General features: G+C 35.1%; 2 protein-coding genes and 1 pseudogene across 2 annotated transcripts; all 3 read right to left on the bottom strand.

The window, feature by feature from the left end:
- Window positions 1–1,252: 1,252 nt before the first annotated feature.
- LOC120181288 lies at window positions 1,253–2,394 on the bottom strand. The gene is made up of 3 exons (XM_039186457.1): window positions 2,116–2,394; window positions 1,848–2,021; window positions 1,253–1,510 (listed from the first exon to the last, which is right to left on the bottom strand). Exons 1-3 carry the CDS (start codon window positions 2,392–2,394, stop codon window positions 1,319–1,321), a joined length of 645 nt encoding a protein of 214 aa, XP_039042388.1. The 3' UTR covers window positions 1,253–1,318.
- Window positions 2,395–4,872: 2,478 nt separating this feature from the next.
- On the bottom strand, window positions 4,873–7,368 carry LOC120180816 (annotated as a pseudogene).
- Window positions 7,369–16,102: 8,734 nt separating this feature from the next.
- LOC120180805 (laccase-17-like) lies at window positions 16,103–18,418 on the bottom strand. Its single transcript, XM_039186102.1, has 6 exons — window positions 18,264–18,418; window positions 18,028–18,179; window positions 17,653–17,897; window positions 17,433–17,561; window positions 16,376–17,347; window positions 16,103–16,282 (listed from the first exon to the last, which is right to left on the bottom strand). The coding sequence occupies exons 1-6, from the start codon at window positions 18,375–18,377 to the stop codon at window positions 16,152–16,154; spliced, it is 1,743 nt and encodes a 580-aa protein (XP_039042033.1). The 5' UTR covers window positions 18,378–18,418; the 3' UTR covers window positions 16,103–16,151.
- Between the last annotated feature and the right edge of the window lie 299 nt (window positions 18,419–18,717).

Here is an 18,717-nt window from a genome sequence, read left to right as displayed (position 1 = left end):
CCAAAAAGCGGCTAATCATCACTTGCTTAGACTCTAAATCAATTCCTACGGTGGCTAGCTTCTTCCCAAGCGCATGGGATTTCACAGTATTACCCTCATTTTCCTGGCATTATACAACTTACCTTCCTGAGATGAACGTTACTATCATAGGAATCAACTAAATTAAAGTTTAATTTTAAACAAAAGAGAAAACACATCACTTTTTCCCTCAATCTGCAATCCCCAAAAACTCCGATGTTCCCCCTTTGTAGCGTTCTTTAATGTCCATTCACGTATATTCAAAGAAGGTACTTTGGTGAATCTGAAGGGGAAATAAAAAGAAAGGCCCAAGAGTTTTATACTGCTTGTTTATTATACTTGGGACAATGGAAGCCTTGGATTCTTGGTAACTTTATATTTTCAACGTCCTTTCCTAATGCAAAGGTCGTATTCACAAACTTAGTGGAAAGACCACAGCCGCTTCCAGGGCACGACAAACAAAATAAAATCGCCGCCCTTCCATCGCTGTTCCCTCCAACAAGAGTAATAGCCTTTAACTAAAGACAGATCTATGTTCAGATTCTCATAAAACACATCATTATCAACCAACAAGAGTTATGAAAATCATTAGCATGACAAACCATATCATATTTTATATTACTTTTTCTCTGCTTTCTGATTACATCAATATATAGGTAAGTTTTGAAGGAAAAAAAAACTGAAGAAACAATCTGGAAAATGCCTGCAAGCAAAAAGACCCAAAAATTTTGTTGGGTTATATGAATGAAGCCAATAGTGTTCCTTTTTATGTTTTTCCTTTGCAGATTGGTAATCTTCTTGGAGAATTTCTTCAGTTATATGATTACTTGGAGGGTTTTCTCAGAGAATGAAAAATCTTTAAAAGATCCTTATCTCATATTTATAGTCAAAATGAAATAGTTTTCCCCATTGGGAACATGTAAGCTGCACCTGAAATTGTCTCTATCCTTATTCAGTGAATTTCGTGATCAACTAGAGTACTGAAAATATCAGTTCATACACCTGTTTTTTCCCCCTTTATGGTGCATCTATCTTTTGATAAGTTATTCAGGTTTGAATGAATGTCAAATAAATAAATTCAATTACTAATTTATAAAGCTCATGCAATCTTGGGAATCCTTGGAATTCCATATTATCATAATGAACACTGTTATCGTTGATATATACAAAAGCCACCTATTTAACGCTGAAAGAGATTTGACATTACAACAACAACCAAAAACTACTAAGGAAAACAAGCAAAATTCTAAAATGTTCCACAATAATATATCGAAGAGTGGCAACTGATGATCCATTTTAACTAAGGAATAATCAGATTTGCGGTGAGTGAATCAAGAAAATAACTCCAATTCTTATCTTCTTCTTGATCTTCCCCTCCACCTACATGGTGGCCCCATTCAACTTGAGGACCAATCTTTTCAATTTCTTCATTTCTTGCAAAACGTCCTCGGATTCTTGGCCTGCTGTCTGCCAATGTTTTCCTACATGTATACTGATCACAAAATATCTAACATGTAAGGTAACTAATTAACCTGCAACATATCACTTGCTCGTGTCTTTGAAAAGATAATGTATTTCTCTTGATCTTATAAATTACAGTACGTGAAAAATGAATGCATGTATGCGTAAACTGATCAACATATTAACGCATGCATCATTCGACCATATGTGTATACGGAAAATTTTCGAGTTAGATTTCTTCTTCTATTCAAATAATTACTTACAAATGCGTGAAATGAGAATATAAGATGACTGCATGTAACATGAAAGTGACAGAAGTAGTTAATTTTTCATGAAAAATAAGGCATATTATAATGAAGAGTTAAGACCTTGATCTTCTTGGTGAAGTTCCTAAGGTTTCTTTTGGATCGGTATCTCTCAATCCTTTCTTTCTTTTCTTCAGGACTGTAGCGGTGAGCTCTGCACATTCCTTCAATTATGGCATTCGCATTACTCTCATCAGACAATGGGCTCTCCGACCTCCGGCGACCACTCTGCCACCCCTATCCCCACCCATTAACCAAATTCAAGTTAAATCAAAATCATGTTTTAAAGTGTTAATTTGCGCTTTCAGCATGGCTACCATAAAATAATTACCTGGTCCAGATCACCGGTGCTAAAAGCTCTTCTCACCGGCCCGGAGTCTGAGTCAATAAACTCGTTAAGGCTTGAAGCAAAGTGACAATAGAGACCGTTGTTTTGAAGGGAATGGCTGCTGACGCTCCTCTGCACGAAACTCTGTTTCTGAGTGCAGCTACTCGGTAACGAAGTCGGCGAGTTGTAATTTCCGTTGCTGCTGCCACTCAACAAGTCGTATGACCCGGTCACAGTGAGTTGAGTTAGCGGACATAACGGGAAGTTTAACGGCGACGTCATGACGTCGTGAGTGTCGCCGGGAAACTCGGAGGAGGAACGTGGGATTGTTGGGTGTCCGAACATAGAGCGCGATGGATACATAATTGACTTCATATTGAGTTTGTTTTAATCTACAAATATAGTTTCTTCTTAATGGCCTAAAGAGGTGAAGAAAGGAGAGGAGATGGAGAGACGAGAAGCCGCAATGCTGTTATTTATAACAACGCCAAGAGAGCTGCATTAGGCTAACAATGATGGTGACGTCAGCTTCTCAGAGTTCGGCATTGACTCTTCTGATTAGAAATATACTCCTATATTTTTGACTTGATTAGTGCTCGGGTCTACCTCTTTTGTATGACCTAAACTTCAATTCATTATTACAGTTTTCAACCCTCTTTCCCCAATTTTTACACTTGTGCTAAGCAGAGGAGAGATGACTAACTGATCTTTTAAATTTCTAAATTGACCCATAATCCTTTCTCTAATTTCAACTTTAATGTCTTATTTTTCTTAAATAGTTTTTTAATAGTAAACTAATGATCAACATTTGAATACAAAAGAATCACACATATAACAAAATTTAATCAAACACTAAAATGTAAAACATATTAACAAATATCGTATTTAGTAATAAGAGATATTACATTATTAAACAGAGATCAGATTTGTGTTCGAACCTCATATACAATATTATTAAACAGAGTGGCTATAACCCCTAAACATAAATCATATAAAAAATAGCAACAATAAAAGAAATAAAAATATGAAAAATGATGCCCGAAATCAGAAATGGGCTTAAAGAAAATAAATAAAAAGGGGTACCCCACAGGGCCCACACCACTTGAAGAGAAATGGACTTAAAAAGTATTTTACAAAGCAAAACCCATGTGATAAACATATAGTTAGAAATTTTGTTAATTATTTCATAATAGGCTAGCCAGGTGTTCTTTATTACTATATATTTCCGTATATTTATTATGGTAATTATGATTTTTTGGATCAATTATTGCAATTAATTAATTATGATATATCATCATCATCAATTTTGGGAGGATTAGACCAGTTTGATTTGGATTTTAAATTAAATAAAAAATATGGTGTCGATGAGCTTCACATCGCACATAACAAAAGAAAATTAATGCAAAACAACAGATCAAGACATGGACGGAGCTAGAAAAAAAAATATACTCAGAGACAAAAGTAGGAAGATGTCATTTTTGTTGCACTTGTCAAAACTTTTAGGAAAGCCAAAAAAGTAGGGCGTGGGATAATTTAGCCAGAGAGTGCTCGTGTTTGTGTGGCCAAGCAGAAAAAAATCTAGTGATAGACACAGACCAAACCAATATGTCAGTTCTTAGCTAGTCTTATGGTTTGATTTTCAACAACTAATGGAAGGTACAAACTTTAATAAAAAGCATTAGTAGGAGAAAAGTGAGTTTCAAATCATCTTAACTGAAAGTTTGCCGGTTTAGGTCTCTGACTCTGAAACTTCTTCGATCCCCACATAATTAAAATGAGGGGGAGGGGGTTGAGAAACAACTTTGATCTTACCCTTCAGAACTCACCAACAGTCTTGCAAATGATACATCAAAGAGTCATTTCCCAGTAACATCAGCAGTCAAAGTTTGTCACATTCATTATTCAGTCTTGAAAGAAGATTTGTTGGTGGGACTGCTTGGGAGGAGGCTGACCAATGGAGAAAAGAGTGCGTAGCCCTTTTGAGATAAGGTTCAGCACGCATTATAGTCCTTGTGCGTATATATATTCTTGCAAAGCCCGGGAAAAAGATTAATACAACTTCATGGCCATAACATAGTCAACTGCATCAGCTCACTCTTCTTTTAGTTGGTTAGGTTTCTAATCATGGAACGTCGTTGAAATTGAAAAAGTTTACCCTAAAGCTAGCTTGAACCACAAGAATCAAGATTGTCTTTCTTGCAGCTCTTTCCGCGATGAATGGTGATTGAAGATGTATTGAAAAACATTAAAAAGAAGCCATGCATTTTTATTTATGTGGTATGCTGTCGTAGAAACTGTGCCTTGACTTTGGCAATAGAATTTGGAGTTTGATTGTTAGCTTCAATGTTCCTAATAACAGAAAGAAACAAATCATTCCTCAGCTTTGGTTGCTTCTTTTGCTGATTGCGGGCTTCAGAAAAGCCAATCATCTGGGCCCAGATCTTGCCCACGAGCTCTACTGAAACTAGTCGATGTTCGCCTTCGCCACCTGTGCGGTCAGACCTGAATTTCTAGGCCCATATGCATTCAACTTTTCAATTTGCAAACCTATAACAATATATTGCCAAAACCTATAATAATTTAAATTTTCCAAACTATATAATATTAATGAAAATTCTCAAGAATGATTATCGAAAAGAGGGTATTGTAATGTTTTTTTCCCCTTCGTTTTAAAGAATACAATAAATTTACTATGAAGAAGTTGCAAATTGTACAGATTTGCTACAGAGGCTAATGATAAAAAGAACAAAAGGATGTCAATACATTATTTAGATCTTTTTTATTGACAATTGAAAATGTTGTTACAAAATACATTCCTCAAGAAAAGAAATTTTGATCACTGATAGGCCAACGTCAAAAGAAAAAAAAAGGGTCAGCAAACCAAAATGGTTGAATAAAACAAATGCTGAAAGGAAACTGAAAAAGGTTCAAACTGGTTTATCATCAAAATGGACCCCAACAGGTGAGCCATATTGATCAACATTTAGGAAGATATGGGGGTGGAGGCAGAAGTTTCTGATTACTAAGTTCACCATCCAATACAATCCAAGCCATCTTCAAGCCCCAGCTGGTGTGCACTTCTAGATGGCAATGCATGAACCATACCCCTGCAACAATGCGGTTCTTGTTTTCATTTGTAATCATCATCTTCAACTCAAAGCAAGCATTTGATGCATCGTAAGGATGTTCAACGTGTAACTTACCTGGATTGTCTGCTAGAAAACAAACCCAATCCCCTGATGGCACACCAACCGTGTTCCTTTGAACAGGGTCAATCAGGTTGAACTTTGCAGGGTCCTTATTTGGGTCAAAGTTTCCAAAACCCTTCCCCACAACAAAGTAGTTGAATCCATGTAGATGAAGAGGATGGCTTTCCGCTCCAAGAATGCTTGTGTCCTGCATAACTAGCTCCACCGATGTGTTAAAAGGAAGCACTTCTACCTTTGTTCCGTTGCTTACCATAGTATTGTTAGGTGGTGTCCCTGTATAGTTAAACGGATTTATAGGACTGCTAGGAAAATCCGGGTTGTATACTCTGTTAGATTATCCAAAGAAATGAGCCTGGAGTAGTGCTGTAGTCGGCATTGCAAACGATATATTATTGACTGAAGCAGCAAACTTGGTTCCATAAGGACCTTGGCAGGTTTGGTTATGCTGGCATGGGCTGATTCCAAGGCCAACTGTGAAGAAAAAAATGCTTATCGACTTTCTGGGGCACGTTGGCAGGGTATTGTGCACTGCCCAGGCTATGGCAAAGGAAGTGTCATTTAAAGCAGGAAGAATGGGTTTAAACAAGGGGAGCTTTTTAATTGAAATGCTCGAATGCAGGCTATCGGGTGGTGACTCATATTCTAAGACACCAGCAACTGTTGAATTATCAAAGGTTCCTTGGCCTATTACATATAGTCTAGCAGTCATGAAGAATGTGGCATTTGGTTATTTTGGTTTGGCCTTAAGGATAACATTTGTGGTTTGACCAAGGGCGATGAGAAGTGTTTCGGTCTCAAATGGTTTAACAAAAACGACATCAATGACACTGAGCGTGTGATTTGCTATGCTGAAGAATAGCTCATCGTTCAGTGCCGCATTGATTAAACGCAGAAGGTAAGTCTTGCCAGGCTTACCTTCAGCTTGAATGTATCTGTCATAATTATTTGTACCCAAGTGAATATCTTAGCTCTCTACAATATATTTAGTTTACTACAATATTTTAGCTATTTTATACCTTTGGCAGAACAGTTATGAAGAGGTCCAGGGAGATCATTAATGGTATAAGCATCAGAGACATTGGGGCCTCCACCAGTCTGGAGTGCCTGGCTAATAACAGCCTCTGGATCTGCATTGAACCACTCTCCTGTAATTCATCATAAGGGGTTCTTATCCAGCCTCAGAATCTTAATCGGTATAGTTCATGGATGATTTTATTACCGAAAATAATGGGAACTTCCTTGTAAGGCTTAGCAAAAGGGTAAGGAACCCCACGCTTGGGAAGAATGACAATGGGACCATAGAGAGTGCCTCTTAGCCATGATATATGGGCATGCCAGAAGAGAGTCCCTCTTTGGCCGATAATGGTGAAGTTGTAAACGTAGCTTTGACCGGTTTGGATGGGACAGTGAGTCACATATGCAGACCCATCTGCCCACCCACTTCGAAGCTGTCGAATGCCATGCCTGTTTTGAGAAAGGAAAAGAAAACATCATATTAACTTGCATTTTAGACCTTCCCTCGATAGGCATATGAGATAATTTAGTTATGTTGTAATATTTGCACTGCAGAATGTCATTTTCAAAAGTAAACTTCAATACCAGTGGATAGAAATATTATTTGGCACATGGTTGACCACTTTTATTAAAAGCTGATCGCCCTCCCTTGCTACAATGCGAGGCCCTGGAAATTGTTCATTCATCGAGACAATGCTCTTTGTATGGCACAAACGTGTCACGTTGTGCAACTTAACCTACAAAATTGTTGAGGTACACCAAATTTAGAAGTCATTATCAAACAAATATTTGACTGCTCATCATGCCAAACTAATACATACATCAAACTTATAGTGCCTGGTGATCCCAAGCACAGGATCAGCTAATATACAGAAAGTAAAAAATGAGAAGAAAACCAGAATTGCTGGCGATGATGAAAGAAGAGAAACTCCCATTTTTATTGGCTGATTTCTCTTCCATTTCGGGTGAACTTTTGAACTCCTACTTGAGTATGTATTCGTTGAAGCATACAAAAGTGTGTATATATATAGTAAAGGAAAAGGGTGTTTGGTGTGAACTTTTGTTGATTAGGTGATGGAAACTACCACAGCTTAACATAATAATTGTAGTTATTATTATTATTATCAACTTAATAGTCTAGAAACACGTCGCTTCAATGTAGAAATCGGTATAATTCAGAACTAGTTGTTAGAACAACTTTAGAGTGCTGTCAAAGATAAGTCAAAGCTTATATGTTGACAAATAATTTCAAGGTATTTCCCATACTGGACGTGATTTTGAGCTAACCTCTACGTTAGTAGTAAAATCCCAAATCGTCTACATGTGTGAAACTTGGAGGCAAATATCATTGGCCATAAACATTACAAGACACTGACATTTACCTAGCCTATGGCAGTAGTAAAAAAGAGGCTTATCAAGACACTTATGAATTCAGATATTTGGACAAACTGGTTACATCAAACAAATAGTCTCAACCGATTTTTAACATGAAGAAGTTATGGTAAAAGAAAAAAAATGATTGACTGAAAGACTAAATGGTGGACCGACATTATCCGCGAGTAGCATTCTCAAAGTCTCTGCTTTGTGGTAAAGCAAATTTGAAGGTTTACATCAAGCAGTCATTTCAGAGTTAGTTCGCATGCTCTTCTTCTTTTTTCCCCCATTTTCATTAAGAACAGGTCATGGAGCAACAAAGAGGGAACCTCCATTGAAGCAACTGCTCTACAAGCAAAACCAGATCCCTTAATAACTGCAAAAATGAATCTTGTATTTAAAGGGATACATTGTAAACTGAAGATTAATTGGCTTGATTCAAATATAAGGAATTTGGTACCAAATTGTTTAATTGTAATTGTAGAGTGTGACAGAGTTGGACTTGTACAATCCAACCACAAAAGGCAGATATTAAAGCAAGGTGTCATGCTAGCTTCAAGCATGCCTTTACAATTTGATGGCTTAAATAAATAGCAGTTGAAAGTCTTGTTCTCCAGTCTTGTTTTTCAAGGATCGTAATGGCATAGTGGCATTTACGTGGAGATATTATTACCAAACATTCTCGAGTATTGCATGCCATTTTGTTTTTGTTTAGAATAGAAAATGCCATGCTATTGCAGTTTAAATCAGTCTTTTCTTTGAAATTTCTTCGTAGATTGTAAATGAGATAATTGGTTTTTTAAATTTAAAATAAATCAATTGTTTGCAATGTCCTTGTGTGTAATGATTTTTTGTTCTTTTGTTTGATGATACTGAATTTATTTTCTAAGTACAAAACAATATATATTTAAAGATATTACCATTTGAAAATGAACTCTCACAATCCTAATATTTTTACCGCTCGAAACCTTATAGGAATAAAAATAATAATTTTACCATTAAAGTCAATTGGTTCGTGTTAATTAATAATAACAATTATTAATTATAAATAGATTTTATATATTAATTAATAATTATAATTTTATGATTATAATTACACTTTATCACATTCATGATTCAAACTTAAAAAATTATGTTATCTTATTTAACGATCATTGGAAATATAGAAATATTACAATCTTTTTATAATACATTTATGGGTAAAGTATATAAATGATTCACAACTATAGGATATTATTTTATTAAATCCTATGACTATTAAAGTTACAAAATGTTCCTTTGACGATAGAGAGTTGTTTTTTTGAGTCCATTGACAAAATGGTCACTTGACTATTCATTATGTTCCAAACTTGTCTTTTTCCATTAAAAATTTGATGGCAATCTGAGCTGTACATTAACCTAATGACTGAGATATGATAAAATCTAATTGCATAATCTCAAACGACTATCATATCTCAATCAACATGTTAATGTCCAACTTAAACGACCATTATTTTTTATCGAAAAAGGATGAGTTTGAAACATAATGAATAGTCGAGTGACTATTTTTTTAACATTTAATAGTCAATGGACTCAGCAAAGCAACTCCATATAATCGGGAGATCATTTTATATTTTTAATAATTAAAGGATTCGATAAAATAATATCTTATAATCGGGACATTTATATACTTTACCTTAAATTTAATTAACCCTTAAATGAAGAATTCTTTTTAATGTACTTCCATGATTAATCAACGACATCAACTTAATCATAAATGTAAATATTACATAGATATAAATTAATTATTGTATAAAGTGTATTTACATTAAAAACATTAATTAAATAGTTTAGCGTAGTTATTCAAAATAATTAAAATAATCTACGTGATTATAGAGTAGAATATATTTAATATTTTTTTGATTTATTGATAACACATATTTTACAGTCATAGTTTCTGAAACATAAAACCTTTAAAAATATAATATTTCCTTTTACGATTAAACTTTTACTTTCATTTAGTGGGTCTGTTGATTATTATAATTACTCAAATTTGTCATCCTTATATAATTAAATTACATCCCATTTTATTTTTTTAAACACATACTTGATTTTGATATTATTTTTTATAAATTTTAAATCTAATTTTAACTTTAATCTTAATCATATCTGGAAGAAAGGGAAAAAGAGACTCTAAGAGATAAATGTTTCTAGTAAGTCTAGAATCCAAAATAAGAGAACCAAGATAAATAACTTAACCAATTAGTTAAATATATTTTCTCATTTTGATATTATTTTTATTCTCTCATAATATAAACAAAAATATGATATATATTATGAAGGTATTTATGAGTCAAATCAAATTAAATTAAATTTAAATTATATATATGATTAGTATTTTTAATATTTACTTGAATTTTATCTGATCCAAAATATTTAAAAGTTTGAAAAATCATTGTCAAATGAATATATTTAATTTGATGTAAAGCAAGGAAAAAAGATTAATATAACTTCATGTTCATCCCTAGCTTAGTCAATATTAATACAATAATATTTTGTAATATGTGATGAATAAAGGTAGTATTTGTTTAAAATTTAATTATTAAACAATAAATACTTATACATCTGATATATGTAGCATTCAATTTGAGACTTCAATAAATAATAATAAATTTATTAACTACTAAAATAATTTGATTTGTGTAATATAATCAAGTTGGTCAGGTGGCTCTTGTTTTAGTTGGTTAGGTTTCTAATCACGGGACCGTCATCTAAATTTAAAATTTTGACCCTATAGCTAGATTGCCACGGGTTCCTATTTCTGTTGTATTGTATGTATTCATTTAAAATGTGTGTATTGATTTAAAACTTTGGTGTTAGCTTCAGTGTTCCTAAAAAGAGAGAGAAATAAAGCATTTACTAGCGTTTCGTTGCTTCTTTCGTCCATTGCTGGGCTCAAAAATAACGATCATCTGTCCCAATACTTCCTACTTAACATGTGTCGTTTTACTGTCAAATATTATTCTTCAATCTCAATAAAAAAATAAAACATTAGTAGGGAGAGTAAGAGTCGATCTACAAGGATTAAGAAAATTACTGATGTAGAAGCTTTTGATTTTGATGGTAGGCGAAAATTGTAGAAAGAATGAGGGAATTTTGTTTGAAAGATCGAAAATAAAATAAAGATTTAATCTAAGAAAATTAAAGAAAGTAAACTTGGATAAAAATTCGATATTGTAAAAACAACATCAGGCTTCGCTTTGCCTCAATTCCCGTCGATCATTGAATAAGGTTTTTACTTCGGATTTATGCCGGTTATAGCCTACAGGGCCCAATCCCTGCAACTTATTTTTTCCTCTGGTAAATCGACAATCCAAAATCAATCTTTGAATTTCAGTCATTTTGTGGACTAACTACGACTATCATTGTTAATGCCAACTAAGTTTAAAGACCTAGAAAAACACGACTCGGACTATGCCACCTCAATGAGAATCGAGTCCGATCTCAATTTACCTTAGCAGACCGCCGCTAAGTATGTTCATAGGAAGTCGAATGTGCTACAAGTCGATCCTTCCTCCCAACTTTAGATCATAACAACGTTCAAAACAACATGCACTTTTTGGAATAAAAGCATTTTGATTTTAAAGGAAAGGTCGATTGCCAATCCAATTTTGCAAAAAAAAAAAAATTAAAATGTAACCCGAAGGGATTAGGTGATTTTCAATTCTCACGATCGAAATTGAGTTATTGCTTCAGCCCTTGGCTTATTGAAAAATTAACAATAAAAACGAAAGTGAAAATCACACATTTTCCATTTGATCCCAACTTTACTGATCTTACAAGGGATAGAAAACAACATTGGTCCTTTAACTTTGGTGGAAGTTGTCGCTAAAAAACTACAGAAACGTGCTTTCCCATATTGACTTTCTCGTTCCAGTAAGTTTTCTTTTTATTGTGCAAAGATCTTTAAGAAGTTGAGCATACCTCGGAACCTTTCGGATAACTTCAAAGAGAGGTATGTTGATTTCTACCTTCTGAAATACTTCCAAAATTTCTTTCTCCTCTACTTGTTTATTCTTTTTACTAACCTTGATGGGAAAGAAGGTGGAACGACTTAGGGAGATGGCGCGAAATCGAATTGTGAGTCATTTTTCTTCTTTCTCTAGGATCCTGCGTCTACTCTTCTTTCTCTCGGGGATCCTGCGTCAACTACTTCTTCTTCCTTTTGGGATTTATCTCTTCTTCTTTCTTCTGGGATCATGCATCTGCATCCTCTGAGACCGGTTGTGCGATAATTGTACCACTCCGAAGGGTAATGGAGCTTACATTCTCCCGTGGGTTTGCCTCGGTTTGAGATGAAAACTTATCTTGTGATTCTAAGCACCCCAAGGTCTGAGCTAGTTGACTAATATGCTTTTTTATCTCTTGTAAATGTGTTTTAGTATGATTCCAGAACTTCTCATAGGAAATAGTCAGCCGCTCTACGATTGATTCAAGTGATGATTTCTACAGATGATAAGGTTGTTGTGGAGGTGGCCTCAGTTGATAGGTTTGATTAGGTCTTAAGTTATGTGCATAACTAAAATTTGGATGATCTTTCAATCCGGGTTGTATGTATTTACATTATGGTTGTAAGTCCTTGGGGAGGTTTTGGAAAATTCCTCACCGTATTAACTTGTGCGCCAACTTCTTTTTGTAGCATCAGGTAATAGTCTGTTGGATGGTCTGGCATCGTGCATGCTTTCGTTGCTCCAATTTTTCCAAAAACAAGTTAATTAACTATGTCAGTTAATTTATAAATCTTACTTTCAAAGGAAATAGAACTTATCTCGTGAACTCATCAGTTGGGTTCACTTGAAGAGCTAAATTGTTGAGAGTTGGCTCTCATCATCGAAATTAATTCCCTTATTGCATTTGGGGTCATGTTCACAAGAGCTCCTCCATTAGTAGCATCAACCATCTTCATATCTAAGGGAAGTAACCATTCGTAGAAATATTGGAGAAGTGTTTGTTCGGTTAATCCGTGTTGCGGACAACCTGCACAAAGTTTTTTAAATTACTCCTAATACTCTTACAGAAACTCTCCATCTTTTTGTCTAATTCCCAAGATGTTCTTCTCAATTCACTTGCTTTTGTTGTTAGAAAAATCTATCAAGAAAAATTTGAGCTAAGTCAGCCCAAGTATTGATAGAGTTGAGAGGTAAGTAAAATAACCACTCTTTAGTTAAATCAAATAAAGAAAAAGGGAAAGCTCATAATTTAATTTGGTCTTCGGATACTCCCTTTGGTTTCATGCTGTAACAAACCATATGGAACTCTGTGAGATGCTTGTGCAGATTCTCATTGGGAAATCCATGGAAAGTAGGAAGAAGATGAATAAGTCTTGTTTTAAGTTGAAATGGAGTTTCACCTTGAGGGAAAGTGATGTGGAGTGGCTATTAAACAACAAGTGTTGTGGCTAACTCCTGGATGGTTTGATCTCCCATCGATTCTGGTACTTCTTGCGTGAATTTGACATTAGGTATGGCGTCGGGTGTCGATTCTTTGAGATATGAACCTGATTCTTGTTTTTGTTGTCGTATTGTTTTCTTTCAAAGCGTTTTTCTGTGAATTCTTCAAGATCGTGCTTCGATCTCTGGATCAAATTCTTCTAGTGTACATGGGCTTTGCCTGGTTATAAATCAAAAACAAATTAATTAGTAACTTTTTCCGAAGTCCTAGACAATAGCGCCAATTTGACAGTCGTTGTTTTACTTTCAAATAATATTACTTAATCTCAATAAAAGAAGTAAAATAGTAGTAGAGAGAGTAAAGGTTGATCCACAGGGACTAAGGAAATTGCTAATGTAGAAGGCTTTTGATTCTATTGATAGGCGAAAATTGTAGAAAGAATAAGAGGGATTTTTGTTTGAAATATTGAAAAGAAAATAAAGATTTAATCTAAGAAAATTAAAGAAAGTAAACTTAGATAAGAATTCAATATTGTAAAAACAGTCTCGGGCTTCACTTTGCCTCAATTCCCATCGATTATTGAATAATATTTTTACTTCAAATTCATGTTGGTTATAGTGTACAAGGCTTAACCCCTGTAACTTGTTTTTCCCTCTGGTAAACCGATAATCCAAAATTAATCTTTGAATTTCAGTCCTTTTATGGACTAGCTACGACTATTGTCGTTAATGCCAACTCAGTTTAAAGGTCTAGAAAAATCCGACTCGGACTATGCCGACTCAATGAGAATCGAGTCCGACCTCAATTTTCAATAGCAAATTGATGCTAATTGTGTTCACAGGAAGTCGAATGTGCTACAAGCGGATCCTTCCTCCCAAGTTTAGATCAGAACAACGTTCAATCCAACGTGTACTTTTTGGAATGAATTTTTTTTGATTTTAAAGGAAAAGCCAATTGTCAATCCAATTTTGTAGAAATTTGAAAATTGAGAATGCAACAACGCGAATTTGACATATGTCATTTTACTGTCATTTACTATTCTTTAACCTCAATAAAAGAAATAAAATAGTAGTACAGAGAGTAAGGGTTGATCTAAAGGGACTAAGGAAATTACAGACGTACAAGGCTTTTGATTCTAGTGATAGCCGAAAATTGTAGAAAGAATAGGGAATTTTTTTAAAAAAAGATTGAAAAGAAAATAAAGATTTAATATAACAAAATTAAAGAAAATAAAAGAAAATAAACTTAGATAAGAATTTGATATTGTAAAAATAGCCTCGGGCTTCCCTTTGCCTCAATTCCAATTGATCATTGAATAAGATTTTTACTTCAGATTTATGATGCTTAAAGTCTTCAGGGCCAACCCCTGCAACTTGTTTTTCCTCTGATAAACTGAAAATCCAAAATCAGTCTTCGAATTTCAGTCCTTTTGTGGATTAACTATATTTATCATCGTTAATGCCAACTTAGTTTAAAGATCTAGAAAAACCCGACTCGAAGTATGTCACCTCAATGAGAATCGAGTTTGATCTCAATTTCCCTTAGCGGACCGCCGTTAAGTGTGTTCACAAGAAGTCTAATGTGCTACAAGCCGATCCTTTCTCCCAACTTTATATCAGAATAACATTCAACCTAACATGCACTTTGGAATAAAAGCATTTTGATTTTAAAGGAAAGGCCGATTGACAATCCAATTTTGCAAAAAATTGAGAATGTAACCTAAAAGTATTAGGTGTTTTTCAATTCTCATGATCGAAATTGAATAATCACTTCAGCCTTTGGCTTATTGAAAAATTAGCTAAGAATGTACTATGTTTAAAAGAAAAGAAAATAAAACTTAACAATAAAAACGAAAGTGAATGAAAATAAGAAAAACTTTTTATAAAACTAAAAAGTAAAGAACAAAACTAAGAATGAGATACGTTTCAAGCTTACCCGATGGGTATTTATAGTCTCATAAAACCCTAAAAAGACAAAAATGATAAAGATAATTCTTGAGTTTTAAAATAAATCTTAAAAACAAAGATAATCCTAATTCGAATTTTAAACTAAGTTGATATACCCGTCTGCCTTCCAAAATGTTGACTGGACCTTCTTCTAGAAACTACTGGCTGGACGTCACGTTGATGCCGCATTGGAAGCTGTCATGTCCCGTGTCATGCACATTAATCTAGACTCTAGAAGAAGAAAAAAACTGCAGAAATTCACCATTTTAGTATTGTTTCTAGAATCCAACCTTCTGCGCAGAAAATGAATAAAAAAGGTCTAAACCAACAACATAAATCAATCAACAAAAAGTAATTAAAGATAAAATAGCAACTAATTAATCTACTCATCACTGCCGACCGTTTTCTGAACTCAAAACATAAAAACCGTGCATCGATTCGGGGACAATATAAGCAAACTACTACAAAGAACAAAACAAAACAAGGATAGGTATAGCTAGTGTGATACCGGCTTAATTTGTTTATTGCTTCTGCTGATGATTATCCGTTGGCAGTGGAAGGTTAAAACATTTTAGAATTATTTTGTAGTCATTTTATTCATGAATGACTTCAAAAGTACATAAAAAACTAAGGATATACCGCAGTGACTCACTGCAGACAGAAACTCAACCCTTATATACCCAGGAACCAGCATTTTAGAAGCCTTAATTTATAGCACTTGAAAACATTTGTCTTTTGGTTCCAAGAATAATGTTGCCTGGGACTGTTGTTTGTTGGCAACCAGGCGTTTTAATTGGAATGGAAGGTTAAGACTTTTACAGACAATGTTGTAATGAAAAATAATGGTGCAAAAATTCAATAAACATACTATTATTCAGACCTCTTTTATTGACATTTGCAAATGTTGTTACAAATTAAATTTCTCACTTATTTCTCAACTCCACAAAGATTTTGAAAAAAAAAACAGGAGGAAGTAGAAGGAAAAGGGTCAATAACTCAAAATGGTTGAAATAATAATAAAAAAAAAGGCCAAATTAAATGGACTCAAAGAAGTGAGTCATATTGATCAACATTTAGGAAGATCTGCGGGTGGAGGCAGAAGTTTCTGATTGGTAAGTTCACCATCCAATACAATCCAAGCCATCTTCAAGCCCCAGCTGGTATGCACTTCTAGATGGCAATGCATGAACCATACCCCTGCAACAATGCGGTTCTCGTTTTCATTTGCAATCATCGTCAACTCAAAGAAAGCATTCGATGTATCATAAGGATATTCAATATGTAACTTACCTGGATTGTCTGCTAGAAAACGAATCGCAACCCAACCCCCTGATGGCACACCAACAGTGTTCCTTTCAACGGGATCAATCAGGTTGAACTTTGCAGGGTCCTTATTTGGATCAAAGTTGCCAAAACCCTGCCCCACAACAAAGAAGTTGAATCCATGTAGATGAAGAGGGTGGCTTTCCGCTCCAAGAATGCTTGTGTCCTGCATAACTAGCTCCACCGAAGTGTTAAAGGGAAGCACTACTACCTTTGTTCCGTTGCTTACCATAGTATTGTTAGGTGGGGTGCCTGTATAGTTAAACGGAATTATAGGACTGCTTGGAAAATATGGGGTGTAAACTCCGTTAGATTGGCCGAAGAAATGAGCCTGGAGTAGTGCTGTAGTCGGCATTGCAAACGATATATTATTGACTGTAGCAGCAAACTTGGTTCCATTAGGACCTTGGCAGGTTTGGTTATGCTGGCATTGGCTGGTTCCAAGACCAACTGTGAAGAAAAAATGCTTATCGACCTTCTGGGGCACGTTAGCAGGATACTGTGCACTGCCCAGGCTACGGAGTTTACTCGCAAAATTTGTTGCAAAGGAAGTGTCGTTTAAAGCAGGTAGAATGGGTTTAAACAAGGGGAGATTTCTAATTGAAATGCTCGAATGCAGGCTATCGGGTGGTGACTCATATTCTAAGATACCGGCAACTGTTGAATTATCAAAGGTTCCTTGACCTGTTACATATGGTCTAGCAGTCATGAAGAATGTGGCATTTGGGTATTTTGGTTTGGTCTTAAGGATAACATTTGTGGTTTGACCAGGGGCGATGAGAAGTGTTTCAGTCTCAAATGGTTTAACATAAACGGCATCAACATCAACGACACTGAGCGTGTGATTTGCTATGCTGAAGAATAGATCATCGTTCAGTGCCGCATTGATTAAACGCAGAAGGTAAGTCTTGCCAGGCTTCACCTTCAGCTTGAATGTATCTGTCATAATTATTTGTACCATAAGTGAATACCTTAACTCTCTATAATATATTTAGTTTACTACAATAATTTAGCTATTTTATACCTTTGGCAGAACAGTTATAAAGAGGTCCAGGGAGACCATTAATGGTATAAGCATCAGACACATTGGGGCCTCCACCAGTCTGGAGTGCCTGGCTAATAACAGCTTCAGGATCTGCATTGAACCACTCTCCTGCAATTTATCATAATTTCAGAAAGGTGTTCAATTTATATTAGCATAATAAACATAGAATCTTATTTAGTTTTATGGACGATTTTATTACCGAAAATAATGGGAACTTCCTTGTAAGGCTTAGCAAAAGGGTAAGGAACGCCACGCTTGGGAAGAATGACAATGGGACCATAAAGAGTGGCTCTTAGCCATGATATATGGGCATGCCAGAACAGAGTCCCTCTTTGGCCTACAATGGTGAAGTTGTAAACGTAGCTTTGACCGGTTTGGATTGGGCACTGAGTCACATATGCTGGCCCATCTGCCCACCCACTTCGAAGCTGTCGAATGCCATGCCTGTTTTGAGAAAAGGGAAAAAAACATCATATTAACTTGCAATTTAGACCTTCCCTCGTCAGGCATATGAGATCATTTATTTATCTTGTAATATTGCAGAATGTCATCTTCAAAAAGTAAACTTCAATACCAGTGGATAGAAATATTGTTGGGCACATGGTTGATCACTTTTATTAGAAGCTGATCGCCCTCCCTTGCTACAATGCGAGGCCCTGGAAATTGTCCATTCACCGAGACAATGCTCTTTGTTTGGCACAAACGCGTCACGTTATGCAACTTGACCTGCAAAATTTTTAAGGTACACCAATTTTAGAATTCATTATCAAACAAATATTTGACTGCTCATCATGCCAAAATAATACACACATCAAACTTGTAGTGCCTGGTGATCCCAAGCACAGGATCAGCTAGTAGACAGAAAGTGGAAAATGAGAAGAAAAGCAGGAATGCTGGCGGTGATGAAATAAGAGAAACTCCCATTTTTATTGGCTGATTTCTCTTCCTTTTCGGGTGAACTTTTGAACTCCTACTTGAGTGTGTATTCATTGAAGCATACAAAAGAGTATATATATAGTATAGGAAGAGGATGTTTGGTGTGTTCCTGTGTATTAGGTTATAGAAACAATATCAATTAAAAAAAATTCGTAGCTTCCGTGTATACATCACTATGATCCATAGCCAGTTGTTAGAACAACTTGAGAGTGCTGTCAAAGATAAGTGAAAGACTTATATGGTAACAAAGTATTGCAGACTAGATGAATATTATTCTGTTTGTTATAATGGACGTGATTTTGAGCTTACTTCTACGCTAATAGTAAAA

Source organism: Hibiscus syriacus, unplaced genomic scaffold (assembly GCF_006381635.1).
Source record: "Hibiscus syriacus cultivar Baekdansim isolate YM2019G1 unplaced genomic scaffold, ASM638163v2 tig00003715_pilon, whole genome shotgun sequence".
NCBI classification, from domain to species: domain Eukaryota; kingdom Viridiplantae; phylum Streptophyta; class Magnoliopsida; order Malvales; family Malvaceae; genus Hibiscus; species Hibiscus syriacus.
Note: the sequence above shows the minus strand (reverse complement) of the source record. Positions and strands in the feature narration are given on the sequence as shown.